Source organism: Poecilia reticulata, chromosome 14 (assembly GCF_904066995.2).
Source record: "Poecilia reticulata chromosome 14, P_reticulata-male-v2, whole genome shotgun sequence".
Lineage (NCBI taxonomy): Eukaryota > Metazoa > Chordata > Actinopteri > Cyprinodontiformes > Poeciliidae > Poecilia > Poecilia reticulata.
This window is the reverse complement of record NC_088843.1, coordinates 22,202,455-22,217,030: the sequence shown is the minus strand read 5'-3', so window position 1 is coordinate 22,217,030 and position 14,576 is coordinate 22,202,455. Positions and strand designations below refer to the sequence as shown.

At 41.2% G+C, this 14,576-nt stretch overlaps 1 protein-coding gene across 8 annotated transcripts in view; it reads right to left on the bottom strand.

The window, feature by feature from the left end:
- The window catches only part of gria4b (glutamate receptor, ionotropic, AMPA 4b), a 90,558-nt gene that overhangs the window by 23,126 nt on the left and 52,856 nt on the right, over positions 1–14,576 (bottom strand). For all 8 annotated transcript variants that reach the window (XR_014090785.1, XR_014090786.1, XM_081615208.1 and 5 more), the window contains exons 8-11: positions 14,377–14,481; positions 10,355–10,465; positions 5,681–5,887; positions 3,210–3,583 (exon numbers count right to left, since the gene is read on the bottom strand). Coding sequence is in view for 6 of the 8 variants with exons in the window: in XM_081615208.1 (XP_081471334.1) it covers positions 3,210–3,583; positions 5,681–5,887; positions 10,355–10,465; positions 14,377–14,481 (797 nt within the window). In the remaining 2 variants the exon portion in view is untranslated. The remainder of the gene's footprint in view (positions 1–3,209; positions 3,584–5,680; positions 5,888–10,354; positions 10,466–14,376; positions 14,482–14,576) is intronic.

The window sequence follows — 14,576 nt, the reverse complement described above, 5'->3', positions numbered from 1 at the left end:
TGGACGGGGCCGTCATGAGATTAGCAGTGATGGGAGGAAAGCGCCAACAGAGCATCCAATGAAAAGCATTGTTGAGCTTTAAGGCTGTTATCTGCAGGAAGGCAGGCGGAGGGCGGAGGTGGGATGGAGGCAGGTGGAGGTGCACAGCAGGTGTTCTCCTAATCACACACGCCGACCCGCTGGAGGAAGGGTTGCTTACGTGAGCTACGGTTTTAACGCACCTCCGGATCCTCCATGTTGCCTCCTCCTGTGTGGGCGCGGCTGACACGGGCCGATTTCATCTGCCAGCGTTACGCTATTGCTCGACAACAGCAGCCATTAGAGAAGCAGCAGCACAGGACGGCGCTGATAGAGCAGCCGCTCCTAAAATAACCCGAGCGCACCAGCAGCAGGAAGTTTAAGCCTGACAAAGCCATTCACACTGAGATGGCTTTGCAGCAAATGAGAAACCGCGGGGAATTAGAGGCTTTATAACCGTCTGAAGGCTTCGACGCGTCGCAGACAGGAAGCCTGATGTCACAACAACAGGTGACTTCCACCGCACAACAACAGGCACAAGCCAGATCCTCCACCATGTTTACTGGGAACCAGTCTGCCGATCTCAAGGGTTCTTCGCCTTCAAACAATAGAGGAGAAGTCGCAGACATGCAGGGAACAAGTACAGAGACGGTCCAAACCAAAACCAGTAGAATCAGTCAGAGCAACACGAGACGTTTGACGAGTTGCAGCAAACAGAGCAGCAGATAAAGTGCAACACAAAACAAGCAACAGTTTTTACTTTGAGCTACAAGCAAACTCCCTTACCAACTTAAAACTCTCTTCTCAAACAGGAGAATGAGTTCAGCATTTCTGGGAAGCATCATCTGATGCAACAGCGCTGCAGAAAACATTTTAGTACTCATTCTTTAACATCACAAAGATTTGTTTCTCATTTTCCTCGTCTCCTTATCTCACGTCACTTGCAGCTGTAATCATTTCAGAAATTCCTTTTTCTTTTTCAGTTTTCCCCATTTAAACTGGAGTTATGTTGGGTAAGTATAAACAATCAGTACCCTACCATCAACAAACAGCAGCAAGACTTATCTCCGTTTGGAGAAACAATCAGCATTTCACCTGGGAGACTAAAGCTAAAACCTACACTGTAAGTGTTTGGAATTTAAAACCTTCACAGTTTAAGAAAATGCTATGTGAGGCAATTTTAAACTGAAAATCTGTAGCATTTACTTATGCGAGCAACTAAAACAGCTGACAGTACGCTGCGATGTTGTGGAGAGTAACCCCAAATTAGCATCAACAAGCTAGCTGGAGCCTGTCTAGATAAGCTAGCAGCTGTCTCCACATGCTACTCAGTGAAGCTAGCTGAGCAGCTATGTGAGTATCTGGTCACATTGCTATTCATATTCATTAACTTTTATTTTGCTCCCATTAGAAGTTTTCAGATTCTTCAGACTGACATTTCTCTGAGAGCTGCAAGCAGATTGAGCCGCGGCCGATTTCGGCCATCTTTCTTTTGATTTCACAGTTTTATTCTATATTTCAGCTGTTTAGACAGACAGTATGCCCCTATACTGAATTGTGAATAGATTTGTCATATTCCCTAGGTATTCCTGAAAATGGCAAACTGTTCTTCACATTCTCATGTTAACTTATCAGCTTTATGCTGCAGTTATAATAATCTCTGACTTACATTAAGGATTCACCTCAAGACGTCTACAATCTAACAAAGACACACTGCTGGTAACCTTAAGGATTTAAAACACAACACAGTTTTTTCTTCTTCTACTTTGCTGCCACAAACTGCTGCTCGTCACAGCAGGGTGTTAGCATTCACTCAGCTCCTATTTGTGTCAATCAGACATGTTTGAAATATTGATGAAGGATTTAATTGGATTGACAGGCCAGGGATTTGTGCACTAAGTTATCTGTATGATCCAGATAATGCAGCCTGACATGATGTCAAACTGTGAATTTAATTGGCCTGGAGGTCATGTACACCCTGAGGGGATGAGGCCTGAGCTTCATCACAAGTAGCTTTTAGCTTCTCTACAGTTAGCTTCATCACAAGCAGCTGTTAGCGTCTCTACAGTTAGCTTCATCACAAGCATCTGTTAGCTTCTCTACAGTTAGCTTCATCACAAGCAGCTGTTACCTTCTCTACAGTTAGCTTAATCAAAAGCAGGTGTTAGCTTCTCTACAGTTAGCTTCAACACAAGCAGCTGTTAGCTTCTCTACAGTTAGCTTCATCATGAGTAGATTTGATTAGCAGTAAGTGTCACTAGATTAGCAATTAAATTTATTACAAGCAGCTATTAGCTTGTCTACAGTTAGCAGTTAGCTACACTGTGACTAAAAATTACCTTCATTCCAAGTAGCTTCACTATAAATAATAATTACCTTCAGTAATTATTATTTATAATTACTGAAGGTAATATAAAGCTAACTGTCTACAGTTAGCTTTATCACGAGTAGCTTTGGTTAGCAGTTAGTGTCACGAGATTAGCAATTAAATGTATTACAAGCAGCTGTTGGCTTATCTACAGTTAGCAGTTAGCTTCACTGTGAGTAGAATTTAGTTTGTCTTCAATTCTTCTTCTACTTCACTGCCACAAACTACTGCTCATCGCAGCAGGGTGTTAAGATTCACTCAGCTGCTATTTGTGTCAATCAGACATGCTTGAAATTTTGGTGAAGGATTTAATTGGATTGACAGGCCAGGGACTTGAGCACAGAGTGAGCGCTAAGTTATCTGTATGATCAACATTATGCAACCTGACATGATGTCAAACTGGAGGTCATGTACATACACCCTGAGGGATGAAGTTCATCTCAAATAGCTACTAAATTGTATCAAGTTAGCAGTTAGCTTCACTATGATTAGCAGTTACCTTCAAAACGAGTTGCTTTTAGCTTGTTAACAGTTAGCTTCATTGCGAGTAACCTATCTCCAGTTAGCAGTTATGTTAATCACAATTAGCTGCTAAATTGGTTCCACTAAGCAGTTATCTTCACTATAACTAGCAATTACCTTCATTATGTTTAGCTGTTAGCTTGTCTCCAGTTAGCAGCTTCGCTATGAGCAGCAGTTAGCCTGACATGATGTCAATCTATGAATTTAATTGGCCTGAGGTCATGTCTGAGCAGAGTTTGTGGCAAACGCTTGGTGACTCTCGCTCTTCTTGGGTTAAAGTTTGGTGGAAGAGCGAACTCACCTGGGGGAGATGTCACAGCCCTGCTGCATGAAGGCGCCCAGGGAGAACCACAGAGAGTTGAAGATGCCAAACTCATTGGGGGGCTGGTCACTTGGCGGACCGTCGGTGCCCTCCTCGGGCTCCTCGGTGTGCCATTCGTACGGGCTGAAGCGGCTGACCAGGAAGAGCACCACGCTCACGCCGATGTAGGCGAACACGATGCACATCCAGATCTCGTAGGCCAGCGGGTCCAGGAAGGAGAACACGCCCGGTTTGGATTTCTGCGGCTTCTTGATCATGATGGAGATGCCGAGCGACATGAACGGTTTGGAGAAGTCGATCACCTCCTCCCGGACCAGCGTGATAGTCAAAGGGGCCACAGCGATTTCCGCTTTCTGTGGGAGCAAGAGGAAGAGGATTAGGTCGAGATTAGGCCGGGATTAGGTCGAGACTGCAAATAAATATTGGGGCCATGGTAGAAAAAAAAAGAGTGAATATCTGCCAAAAAGCTGAAAAAATTTAAGAATAATCTCAGAAATTTTTAATACATTTTTTTTTCATTATCTATAATAAATCTTTGAAGAATGATGGAGTTACAGCAACATTTAATTTCCCTTTGGGATTAATAAAGTATTTCTGAATTGAATTGAGAAAACAAGGTCATTTTTGACCTTGAAAAGTTGAAAAATTGCTACAAAAAAACTACAATTTTGAGAATAATCTCAGAAATATTCAAGAAAAAATAGACATTTCTGAGCTTTAAAAGTAAAAAAAATGGAAGAAAAAACTCAAATGTTTAAGTTTCAAAGGTCAAAGATATTCAACTATTAAAATTTCCCAACTTAATTTTTCTAAATGATTTCTGAGGCTAAAATCAAGTCTTCTGACTTTAAAGTAACTTTTCAAACTCAGAAGTTTCCCATTTTTTTCTGGAAAATTTCTAAAATTAATCTCAAATTTCTGAGGTTTGTTCTAGCAAATTATTGACTTTTCAAACAGAAGTTTAGTTGTTTTTTGCAGAAATATGAGACAAATGTCAACATTTATTTTTTCTCTAGCAATGTTTTTAAATCTAAAATTTACTGATGTTTTTTTCAAGAAATTTTTTGGATTTTCCAAAATCAGAAATTTCCAATTTTTCAAAGACAATTTCCGAGATTAATCTCCAAATTTGTGACTTTTTCTAATAGATTCCCGTCCTTTCAAGCTCAAAAACTTTTAAGTGTTTTTCTAGAAAATTTCTGAATTAATCTAAATGTTTTTATAGCAATTTTTTGATTTTTCAAGTCAAGAAATTTCCTTGTTTTGTCTAGAAGATTTCTGAGAATCTCAAAATTTCAGATCTTTTTTTTTCTATCGACAGTGGCCTTAATAGACCATCATATACGTCAGTTGGAGTCAGGAAATAAAAAGCAAAAATAGTCTTTAAAATAGTCCGAGGCTTAGCTGCGACTCTGAGAATCAGCAGGAAGGATAAAATAATCAGAGAAATATGCTTGGAGCCCAGGACTGTGTGTCACCTCTTTGCTCTGCAGCTGTGGAAAAACGCTCAGCAGCTCGCAGAAAATCCACAAACCAGATTACAGCGAACGGCTCGGCAGCCATGGTGGCGCGGGGCTTACGCTCTCACAGTATTTTAACTTTCATTACGGCCGTCCAACTCGTTGGGAAACAGAGCCGCAGGAAAGAAAACGGCAGAGATTAAAGTTCTTACATCCTCAGCAGAATGCGCTAAGACGACAGCCTGGCAGCGTTTAGTGTTTTAAAAACTCGCCGGGTTGAAGAGCTTCTCCAGGGGAAGAAATGGAAAAGTGTTGATATTTTCCCTGGATGTTCCCAGTAAACACAGAGCCATCCGAACTCACATTTCCACCATAAACCTTCTGCAGTTAAAGCTAAAATATTCAATATATTCACCACAAACACCTGCAGGGGGGGCTGTTCTCACATTTCAGTATTTCAGATAATCAAACATACTTTAATATCAGACAAATATAATCCAAAGATGAAAACTGGTCATGCTGGTCGTGTCACCCGTGGCAACAACTCCAGCCATCAGGGGTTTCCCGCTCTGTTTAATAGGGGCAAACGATGCTTTCTGTTAAACAACCGAAGTAGTTTAACGAAACATGTTTATTACACTTTTTGCTGAAAATCAGATTTCACCTCCTCAGTTCTGAGCTCCCGTTTTAGAGCTCTGACACTTTTATGCAAATAAGTTCTGGAGGCCACGCCCCCAACTCAACGTTTACATGTCAAAATGGCTGCAAACAGATGAGCAACGATAAAACCTGGGACTGTAGGATAAACAAACCAACCGTCTAACCAATAACCAACCAACCAACCATCCATCCATCCATCCATCCATCCATCCATCCATCCATCCATCCATCCATCCATCCATCCATCCATCCATCCAACCAACCAACCAACCAACCAACCAACCAACCAGCTAACCTCTGGACAGAACCAGTGAGTATAGCGCCACCTACCCCGTACACCAGCTCCCCGACCATGCCGTTCCAGATCTTGGTCTCTGGGTCCCTGGCGCCGTACTTCCCGTCCGGGACGATGGCGATCTTGTACTTGATGCCGATGTGTTTGGCGATCTCGGAGGCCAGGTCCACACAGTAACCCTCGTACTGGTCGTTGCCCTCGAACGACTCCCAGTTCTTCTTCAGCATGACGTAGGGACCCTCCTACAAGACCAGTGAAACCAGCGCGTCAAACACAACACAGGCTGGTGTGTTGTGTTTTCATTTATTCTACTGGTGAAACAGAGAAACAGTCTTTTCTGTATGGAAGCCTTTAGCTGGCAGAAGTAGAAACTAAATTCAGCAGCAGTATGTCATTACAAAACGCAAAACTCATTAAAACAAGAACATTTCATTTTAATTGGATCAGTTTTATATGACGGAGTACTATAGCGTCAGGCTAAGATCTTTTTCTTTCAATGACAAGAATAAAGTCATTAGATGAATAAAGATGCAACGCTACCAGAATATAAGTCAGAAAGTTGCAAGCAAAATGTCATTTTAATGAAAAGAAAGCTTCAATAGAGTCAATAAGATCTGACCGGCTCAGCAAATCTGGACTTTCTAAATAAACTCAATAGTTTAAAAAAATGTCAAAGTCAAATGTCAAGCTACTGATAATTTGATGTGTTAAAAGATGAATATTTCCTTTTTTGTAAAACCAGTAAAGTGTAACTTAACAAGATGCTCAACATTATGTTTAGGAGTTTTCAGAAAATTACTTCCTCCTAAAATGAAGACTTTATTCTGGTGTTATAACTTTATTTGTAGTAACATGAATAAAGTCACATTATTCATATTGTTACCAATGATACCAATTATTATCCGTATAAATAATGTCATTTTATCCGTCATTTTATTCATGACGGATAAATGCGATAGGATATGATTTAGTTCCAAGTATGGAAGTGGAACAGATCGGATTTTTTGTGGTAAAAGATCAGAACCGGGTCGTCCAGGACGTTGTGAAAAAGTGGGATTTGGGTTTTGTGAATGTGGTTTTAGACTCGGGTTCGGTTGGAATCAGGTGAACTCAGTTTGGACTGGAGACCCGTCAGAGGGAGAGACCGGTGAATTCCTGAATTTTCTTTGGGTTGTTTTGGCATCAGGCTCTACTTCATGTTGGTCCGTCGCATTAAATCCCGGTGAAACAGACTGAGGTTCATTGGTTCCTGTCGGACGGTTCACCAGCAGCATTCCTGCCGATTAGGAACCTTTGGGGTTTCGGAGTTTTTCTGAAGGTCACTCCAGCGACAGACGGAGCGCCGGGTCGAACCGCCAACCATGTAATTACTGAGCGGCTCAGTCTACTTCCTGAGGCGGGGAGATTCACGCTGGGGTTAATTTAGAGACACATTACAGGTGTGACTGTAAAATCCCCCCGCTGCTTTACTGCGACTCTTCATGAAGGCAGTTTGTTAGTGGAGCTGATCTGCCAAACCCAAAACATTCAGTTCCTAACATCTGAGCTGCAGGAGAGAACCAGAACCAAAACCACACACCGGGTCTGACCTGGACCACTGCTGCATCTCCTCAGAGACTCGAGGCTTTTCTCTGCTCACGTTTCCAACGTTTGTTCACAAAGTGATGGAGAACAGAACCGAAGCCGGGTCAGACTTTAGCAGGAAGTGGTCAGAAGAACTCCTTCTGCTGCTTTCCGAAGGTAATTACTGAGATCAGAGCGTTTATAATTATTACCTGAACCTAATGACGGTTCAGCACAGAACAGAACAGAACCGGCTCCAGAATTCAGCTCAACCGTCTGAGACTTTTATTTACCGTGAGATAAATTAAATGTTACATAAAAAAAAGTCTGCTTATAATTTTAAATAAATGTCCACTAAAGATATTTGTTCTCATGATTAAAGAACCATAATTTTATTTCTGTTTTTAGATTTCAACATGAAGAAAATAAAGTGGACGGATACATAATCTTCTACTGGATGTTGATTTTATTTCCTCTAATGTTCATTTATGAATACTTAATGCCTTTACACTGTGAGCTCTTCATATCAAATTACATTTTCTGATCCTGAAAACGTGGAACGTTTCCAACCCAACAACAACAAAAGCACTAAGAGACAGAACTGAAGATCTGTTTAAGATATTAAAGGCAAACTTAGGTTTTAACATGAATTTCAGACATTTTAAGGCCTGTAATCCTCTCCACTCTGACAGACGTCAGTGACTTTCTGACGTCTTTAATGAAAACAATTATGTTTTGTAAGAAACCATCCTTCACATTAAGCTGGTCCGTCATATAAAATCCCAATAAAATACGTTGAAGCAGATAAAACTGCATCAGTTTGAGTGGTCCGGTTCCAGTTAGTTTCAACGGGTTCTGGATGGATCGGAGTTCTGGTCGTTTCTGGAAGCATGGTTCTGGAAGGGCGGTTCTGACAGAACGGTCCGTGTTTCTGGCACAGGAAGAGAGAGCGATCCTCCACAGTCTTCACTTTAAAGGCCAACATGGCTGACAGCCTGGTCAATAATCTCTGCTCCGCCGGCGTCTAATGAGGCTCCTGACACGGGCGGTCCAGATCAAACACACGACCCGGCCCGCTTCATGATCCAGATCCAAACCAACATTCCGACACGTAACCAAACAGAACCCGTTTGCTCAGCGCCACGCCGGCTTGTTTGGGTCCGTGTTCGGTGTTTGGGTTTGTGTTCAGGACAAACGGTCTGTTTAGTCAGGAGCGCTAATCAGCACCAGATCGACGGTCCAAGCGACCCGGCGACACAGAGAGACAGCGCTGACTCACCCAGCAGCCTCTTCATGCATTATTCCAGTTTTTATGTCATGAAGCTGCAAAACGGTTTATTGGGCTCCGGTTTGCTGCTGCAGGCGTTGAGCTGCAGAGGCTCAGGGATCATCCTCACTGCAAGCAGTTTCTGCTCTCAGAGGGACCAGCTATTAAATATCGTACCACTAAAAACTAGAGCTTTGTTTTAGCAAAGCTTTCATTTCTTCTGAGTGATCGACTGAACTCATCTTGTTTTCATCTCGTTAAACTAAAAGTCTTCTAGATTTAGTGAATTGTACCTGTTATTTACACCATTACATTTTCTATTAACTGTAATTTCTGCAATGACCAAAGCAAACAACAATGACCAAATGATTTTGATCACTTTTCATATTTTAACTGTTACAGTAAATGATCATGTCAAAGTAATTATTTCTTTTCTATCATAAAATAATCACATGTTTCTTTTTAGTTTAAGCCGCTGTGTATAAACACAGCGGGGCTTAAAGCTTTCAGAAGACAAACAGGAAACATCAGGATATTTTACAAAGTCTGTTCCAAACACGACCGACAAACACGCTGATCCGACATCAGAAGCGGCGCTGAAAGGAAGCCGCCTCAGAGAAAGAGTAAAATTATGCTACATAGGAAGGTGATGGATCTGAATTGGTGTGATTATGGGAGCATTAGTCTTTCTAAGCTGTTTTAGGGCTTACAGGGAGTCCTCTGAGTGTGTAATATACTGTAAGTAAGAGCAGGTAGTCTGACAAAGTGACAGATTTAGAGCAAACAGCAGTTCTGCTACTTTGCAGACCAGGATCCATCAGTCTGGGAGAAAAACATGCAGTTTTACACCTAAAGGACCAAAAACACACACACACACGCATGCACACACACAGATCATGACTGTGAAGAGACGTTGGGACTGAAGAGACGTCCTCCATCCTCTGAAAAACAACAAAGCCAGTTTCTCCCTCCATATGCATCCCCCCTCCCTCTCCTGGGACTCCATTACGGCTCTGAGTGTTTCTGAACAGGGATCCATTAACATGGCCGCTGTCTCTCCTCTGCTCTGGTTCTTCTGGGCCTCGTTTGGGCTCGGGACGCAGAGTCCATCACTGCCACTAAGGCCTTTCATGTCCCCTCCTGTCCAACTGGGGACCAGTTTGTTCAAATGGGCTGAATAGAGTGAGGAAGCTGAACTGACTTTATTTCCTCAAGGTGCAAAAATAGCTGAGAAATAAAACATTTCACTTTAACTGCTAAAAATGAAAAGTTTGAAGATTTTTAAATCTATTTTTAATAAAAAGTTTTGCACATCACTGCTATTCTTGATCAGCAAGTGACAAAATGGATCTAGAAGATTTTAAGCAAAAGCTAAAAACAGGAAACGTTACATTACTAAGCCTAAAGAGAGCAAAGTCATGTTTGAGAGTGTTTAAAACTGATAGAGGTTTAAAATAAAATGTCGGATTTACTTCAGGTGTCCAGAGTTAATTAATCTGATTTTTTAGAGCCGATCTAAACTCTAATGTTTCTTGCTGTGGCGTTTTAGCATTGAGGTCGCGCTTATGAGAAACTCCAACTCTGTTTTTCAGTCAGCTGTCTCTTTCCAGCGCTTAGCGCTAATAGCGCTTAGCATTTATCATCAAATCATTGGCGGAAGTGAGAGCATTGCGCAACACAAATAATCATCCAGCCGGAGCAAAGTGCACAAAACAGTAAAACAATTTAATGGAGCTGATTAATCGCTACAGTCATAGTGTCTTAATTAAGGCTGCAATTGAAGCGTGGCACAGAAAAAAAATTATTGATATAAACCTTCAAAAGAAGCAAGTTTTGGAGAAAAGAGAAAAAGTGCAGTGAGTGCAGCGTGCTAGCTTACCATGATGGTCGTCACGATAACGGTTCGGTTGTCCATGCCTGTGGTGTCATTGGAAAGCTGCTGGGTTTCCTCCTCCAGAACCAGTTTGTCGTCACCGTTCCAGTAGCCGATCTGCAAGAAAAACAAAGCATCAGAACCAGAACACCCAGTTCTAACTGACTGGGGGATTAATTATTAATATTACTGAAGGAGAATCACAGTTTACTGGAGATGTTCTGGGTGACAGAGCAAAGAATCTCAGTACAAACAAGACATGAAGATTTATTTATTAGCTTTATGAGTTAAACAGTCTGATGCATAAGCCAAATAATTTGATCTCGACTAAAAAACATCCATAATTTAATTAGTTTTATAAAACCAATGCCATGAATGTCAGACTGATCACCTCAGATTTGGTTTTCGCAGGACATTTGATGTCAGATGATGCATTTAGCTGAACCCTGGAAACATAACTGCAGTTCCAGATTATACCGACTGGGTTCATGTGTTTGAAATTTTATGTAAAAATCATAATTACTGGGTTCTGATAAGCTTATAGTACATTAAAAATAAATTCAGATATAGAAAAATAAATACTTGTAAATTAATCATTAAGTTATCCTCAGCGATTAAACAAACTGTAATAAAATTGTCAAGAGAAGTTAAACTGATTTTATTTCAGTTCTCACTCATTTTTAGAGGACCATCATCATTATCATACATGTGGCCATTTTTCACATGCTACCACACTAGCATTAGCATTAGTGTTCCATCATTGGCTGGTAAACATAATTATGGAGGAAAATCTGGGGTTCAATTCCTGACCTTCCGACCCTTTCTAGTTCATGTCAAAATACTTTTATAAATCCATAATTGTAAATGTAAATACCAGAATCTGCATAAAAACACTCATAATGCCCTATTTTAAAATAGCTCAAAGTGCATTTATACATATGTTGAAAACAGTCTTAGAACTATCGCTAGGAAAATAAATGGTTCTCCTGGATTGGCTGCTTTGGATACTCCAGCCAATAGCATGTCAGCTAGCATAGCATCTAGATAGCCTATTTCAGATTCCAAAGATGGATTTTAGAAATGCTCTACAAAACAACCCATGAATAGGTGGAATATGTACGAACGAATACTAAGCCTGGAATAACCAGAGGTCCTCAAATTTATTTTAATAATTAGCATGAGCATCTCACAGTATTGAGCTAATCATGATTAGCTCACGATTAGCTAATTCATGCCTGAAATTAGCTAATTTCAGGCATGAAATGGTGTGATGAAAACATTTTATTCTAGCATAAAGTTGAATAAATAGGATTTTACCACATTGTTAGCAGTTTAGATAAATATGGTATAAAGTCTTACTTAGCATAAGCAACTAACATATAGTGGTTAGCATGAGTAATTGTTTGTTTCTGATTGACCATTTCATTTAACGAACCACTAGTCCCCGATTCCTTCTTTGTTAGTTCTCATGTAGTGAATCCAGCCTTTTGGTTTTTAGGTATTATTAAAACATTTTGCCATTTAGCAGCACATCTGTAGCATCTGTAGCATCGGTACCATCGCTACGTGAAACTTGACATTTGAAATTTATTGTTTTCCGTTGGCTTAAACTCACTCTAACTACACTTTCACGCTACTCTCTGATAAAATCTTCTTTTTGTTCTCCAGATGCTGCGTCCTGCAGCAGCTTCCATCCTGTGATGCCACTTAAGCAGCAACTTAATGACTAATTTTTGAAGAGCTCTCTTCGTCTGTAAGAATCTCCTTCCAAAGGTCATCTGGGGTCAAAGTGACTGCCAGGAAGTGACATACAGGATATGCTTTGGTCAGAGCATCGCCACATCGTGACCAGCGAGCGTCGCAGAAATTTATGGTAAAAAGCCGAAATGTGAGAAGCAATATTGTGTCAGACTGATATACAGATCATAGAGGATGCAGAGGCTGTGACAGGCGCTGTAAACAGCCATAATTCAGACAGAGTGGAGGCGGCGGGACCGGGGCTGGCGGCGTTCGGCCTCAGGATGATTGAAGGACATGCAGAGTGTGGGGGCAAGGCTCTGACCTAACACAAACACACACCAACACCCACGCATCCAGGAGCCGGCCAAAGCAGCTTCTGATTGATGGGAACTCCTCTCCTCCACCAGCATACCTTGATTGCCTTCTGTTTCACTTCATCCTCTCCCCATCACTCTCTCAGCCGCTCCCGCCTTCGCCTCCATTTCTTCCACACACATCCATCCTCTCAGACCAGAGGCGGAGATGCTGCCCAAGGCTGTTTTTTACACCTCACTTATGATAACAGAAAATGGCGCAACACGCATTAAATCCTACCAACCCCAAACCACTTCATCCATCACCGCAGCCTGAACACATCTCTGATACTATTCTGATTTACAGGCAGTGGAGAAGCAGAGCTACTCTTAACACTGACCCGTCTGTTAAGCAGCTGATGCTGCAAAAGCTGTGAGCAGCTACAGGTGAGATGACTCGGGCATGTTTAGACAAAGGCACAAGAAATCAATAAGGGAAAATCCATCCATCCATCCATCAGAGCTGCTGCTCAGCCTATTTATCAAAACGGCGTCAAAAATACATACAATATACTATATATGTACACACACGCTACAGCATTTGGCACATCAACAAGCCTCTGCCGTCATTCAGGCTCGATATTAAAAGAGCAGAGTTGGTTTAATGAACTGGTGGGCACTGCTAGCTACTACATTAGCTATGCTAACAGTAAAACGCTAACCATAAACAGTTCCACTGACAATAAACTGCTACACCAACATAGTATTTTGAGAAAGCTAATGCTAAAGCGCTAACTTCAACCATGTCGATACCCACCATCTATCAATGACACAACATGAGCTTATAGCGCCTCCACAGGCGTAAACCTGTTATTAAACTCCTATCTGTGCGGTTTGTGCTTGAGGAAGTGATTCTTTGGGTTTTTATTCATGCTTTCCTTTTATTCATGCTTTCAGTTTTACAGCCTACTCTGGTCAGAAAGCACGCTGTACATCAGTAGATTTTAAACGGTTTACAGCAATGCATTCTGGGAAAGCTGGGAACCAATCTGGACCCAGAACGTCCATGTGTGTCCAACCTATAATGTTCAAGATGATGATTTGAAGTTGTAGAAATCTGTGGCGTTTCTCTTTCTCCATTATTCCAGATTCTGTGCAACAAAACCACTAGCAGTGAAACGAGACCAGAATCAGAACCAGAACTAATCCTGATCAATGAGGCGGTTACACGCTGCTCACGCATTGAGCCCATCCTGTGAAGGTGCTTATTGTTATATAATGGAAACACATTTTATCCACAGTTCAGGTCAGAAGTGTACATCAACTCATCGTTTAAATGAATGTCATTAATTTGGAGCTTTTAATGAAGCTTTTTAAATGTTTTTACAAAATGGGAGCAACTGGAGGTTTATTTTCAATTTTCTGTCATCCACTCAGCATGCTCATAATGACTCAAATATTACTCTACATTCCCATTAATATTCTCTGAACAGATTGTACCCTGATAACAGTCAATGCTGGAGATTAATTATGTTGTTTACACAGGGTTAGTCAGAAAGTGTCCGGATTTAATGTTCCAGGTCACTCTCACCTGAGAAGACAGGAAGGAATTAAAACTTGGAAAGTTGTAGAAAAATTATTTGATAAATTGTTATGAACAACCCAGCTGCAGAAAGTCTGGGAAATTTTCACAGGACTCCAGCAGGAACTTGCTAAGAGATCTGAGTCAGACAAATAACGGGACATCGTCGGTTAAAACATTCAAATAAGAAAGATTTAGTAGCTATAGATTTTTATAAGACATTTGGAGATACTCCAGAACCTTCAGCATCACTTATCAATGCCAATTAGTTAAAATGCACAGTAGTGTTGTTTTAAAACTCATCACAGTTGTTATCCTGTAATCCTTCCACTCTGGAAAAAAAAACTACTGAAAGAAAATCACTAAAAGCCCCAAATTAAGTCTGAGACCTGGTGCTCGTCTTCAAGTCTTACCCTTCTGGGTCCGTTGTTCTTCAGCTCAAACACGTCCATGGAGTAGTTGATCCTCTGACCAAACTCGTTAAACTCAACATTACCTGTTAGTCCCTGCAGCTGGACCTGCGCACAGACACACAGAGTGACGTCATGCAGAGGGGAACCAACCAACGAGACCTGCACCTATTTATCTGAGCCACATCCACAGAGCTGGCCCA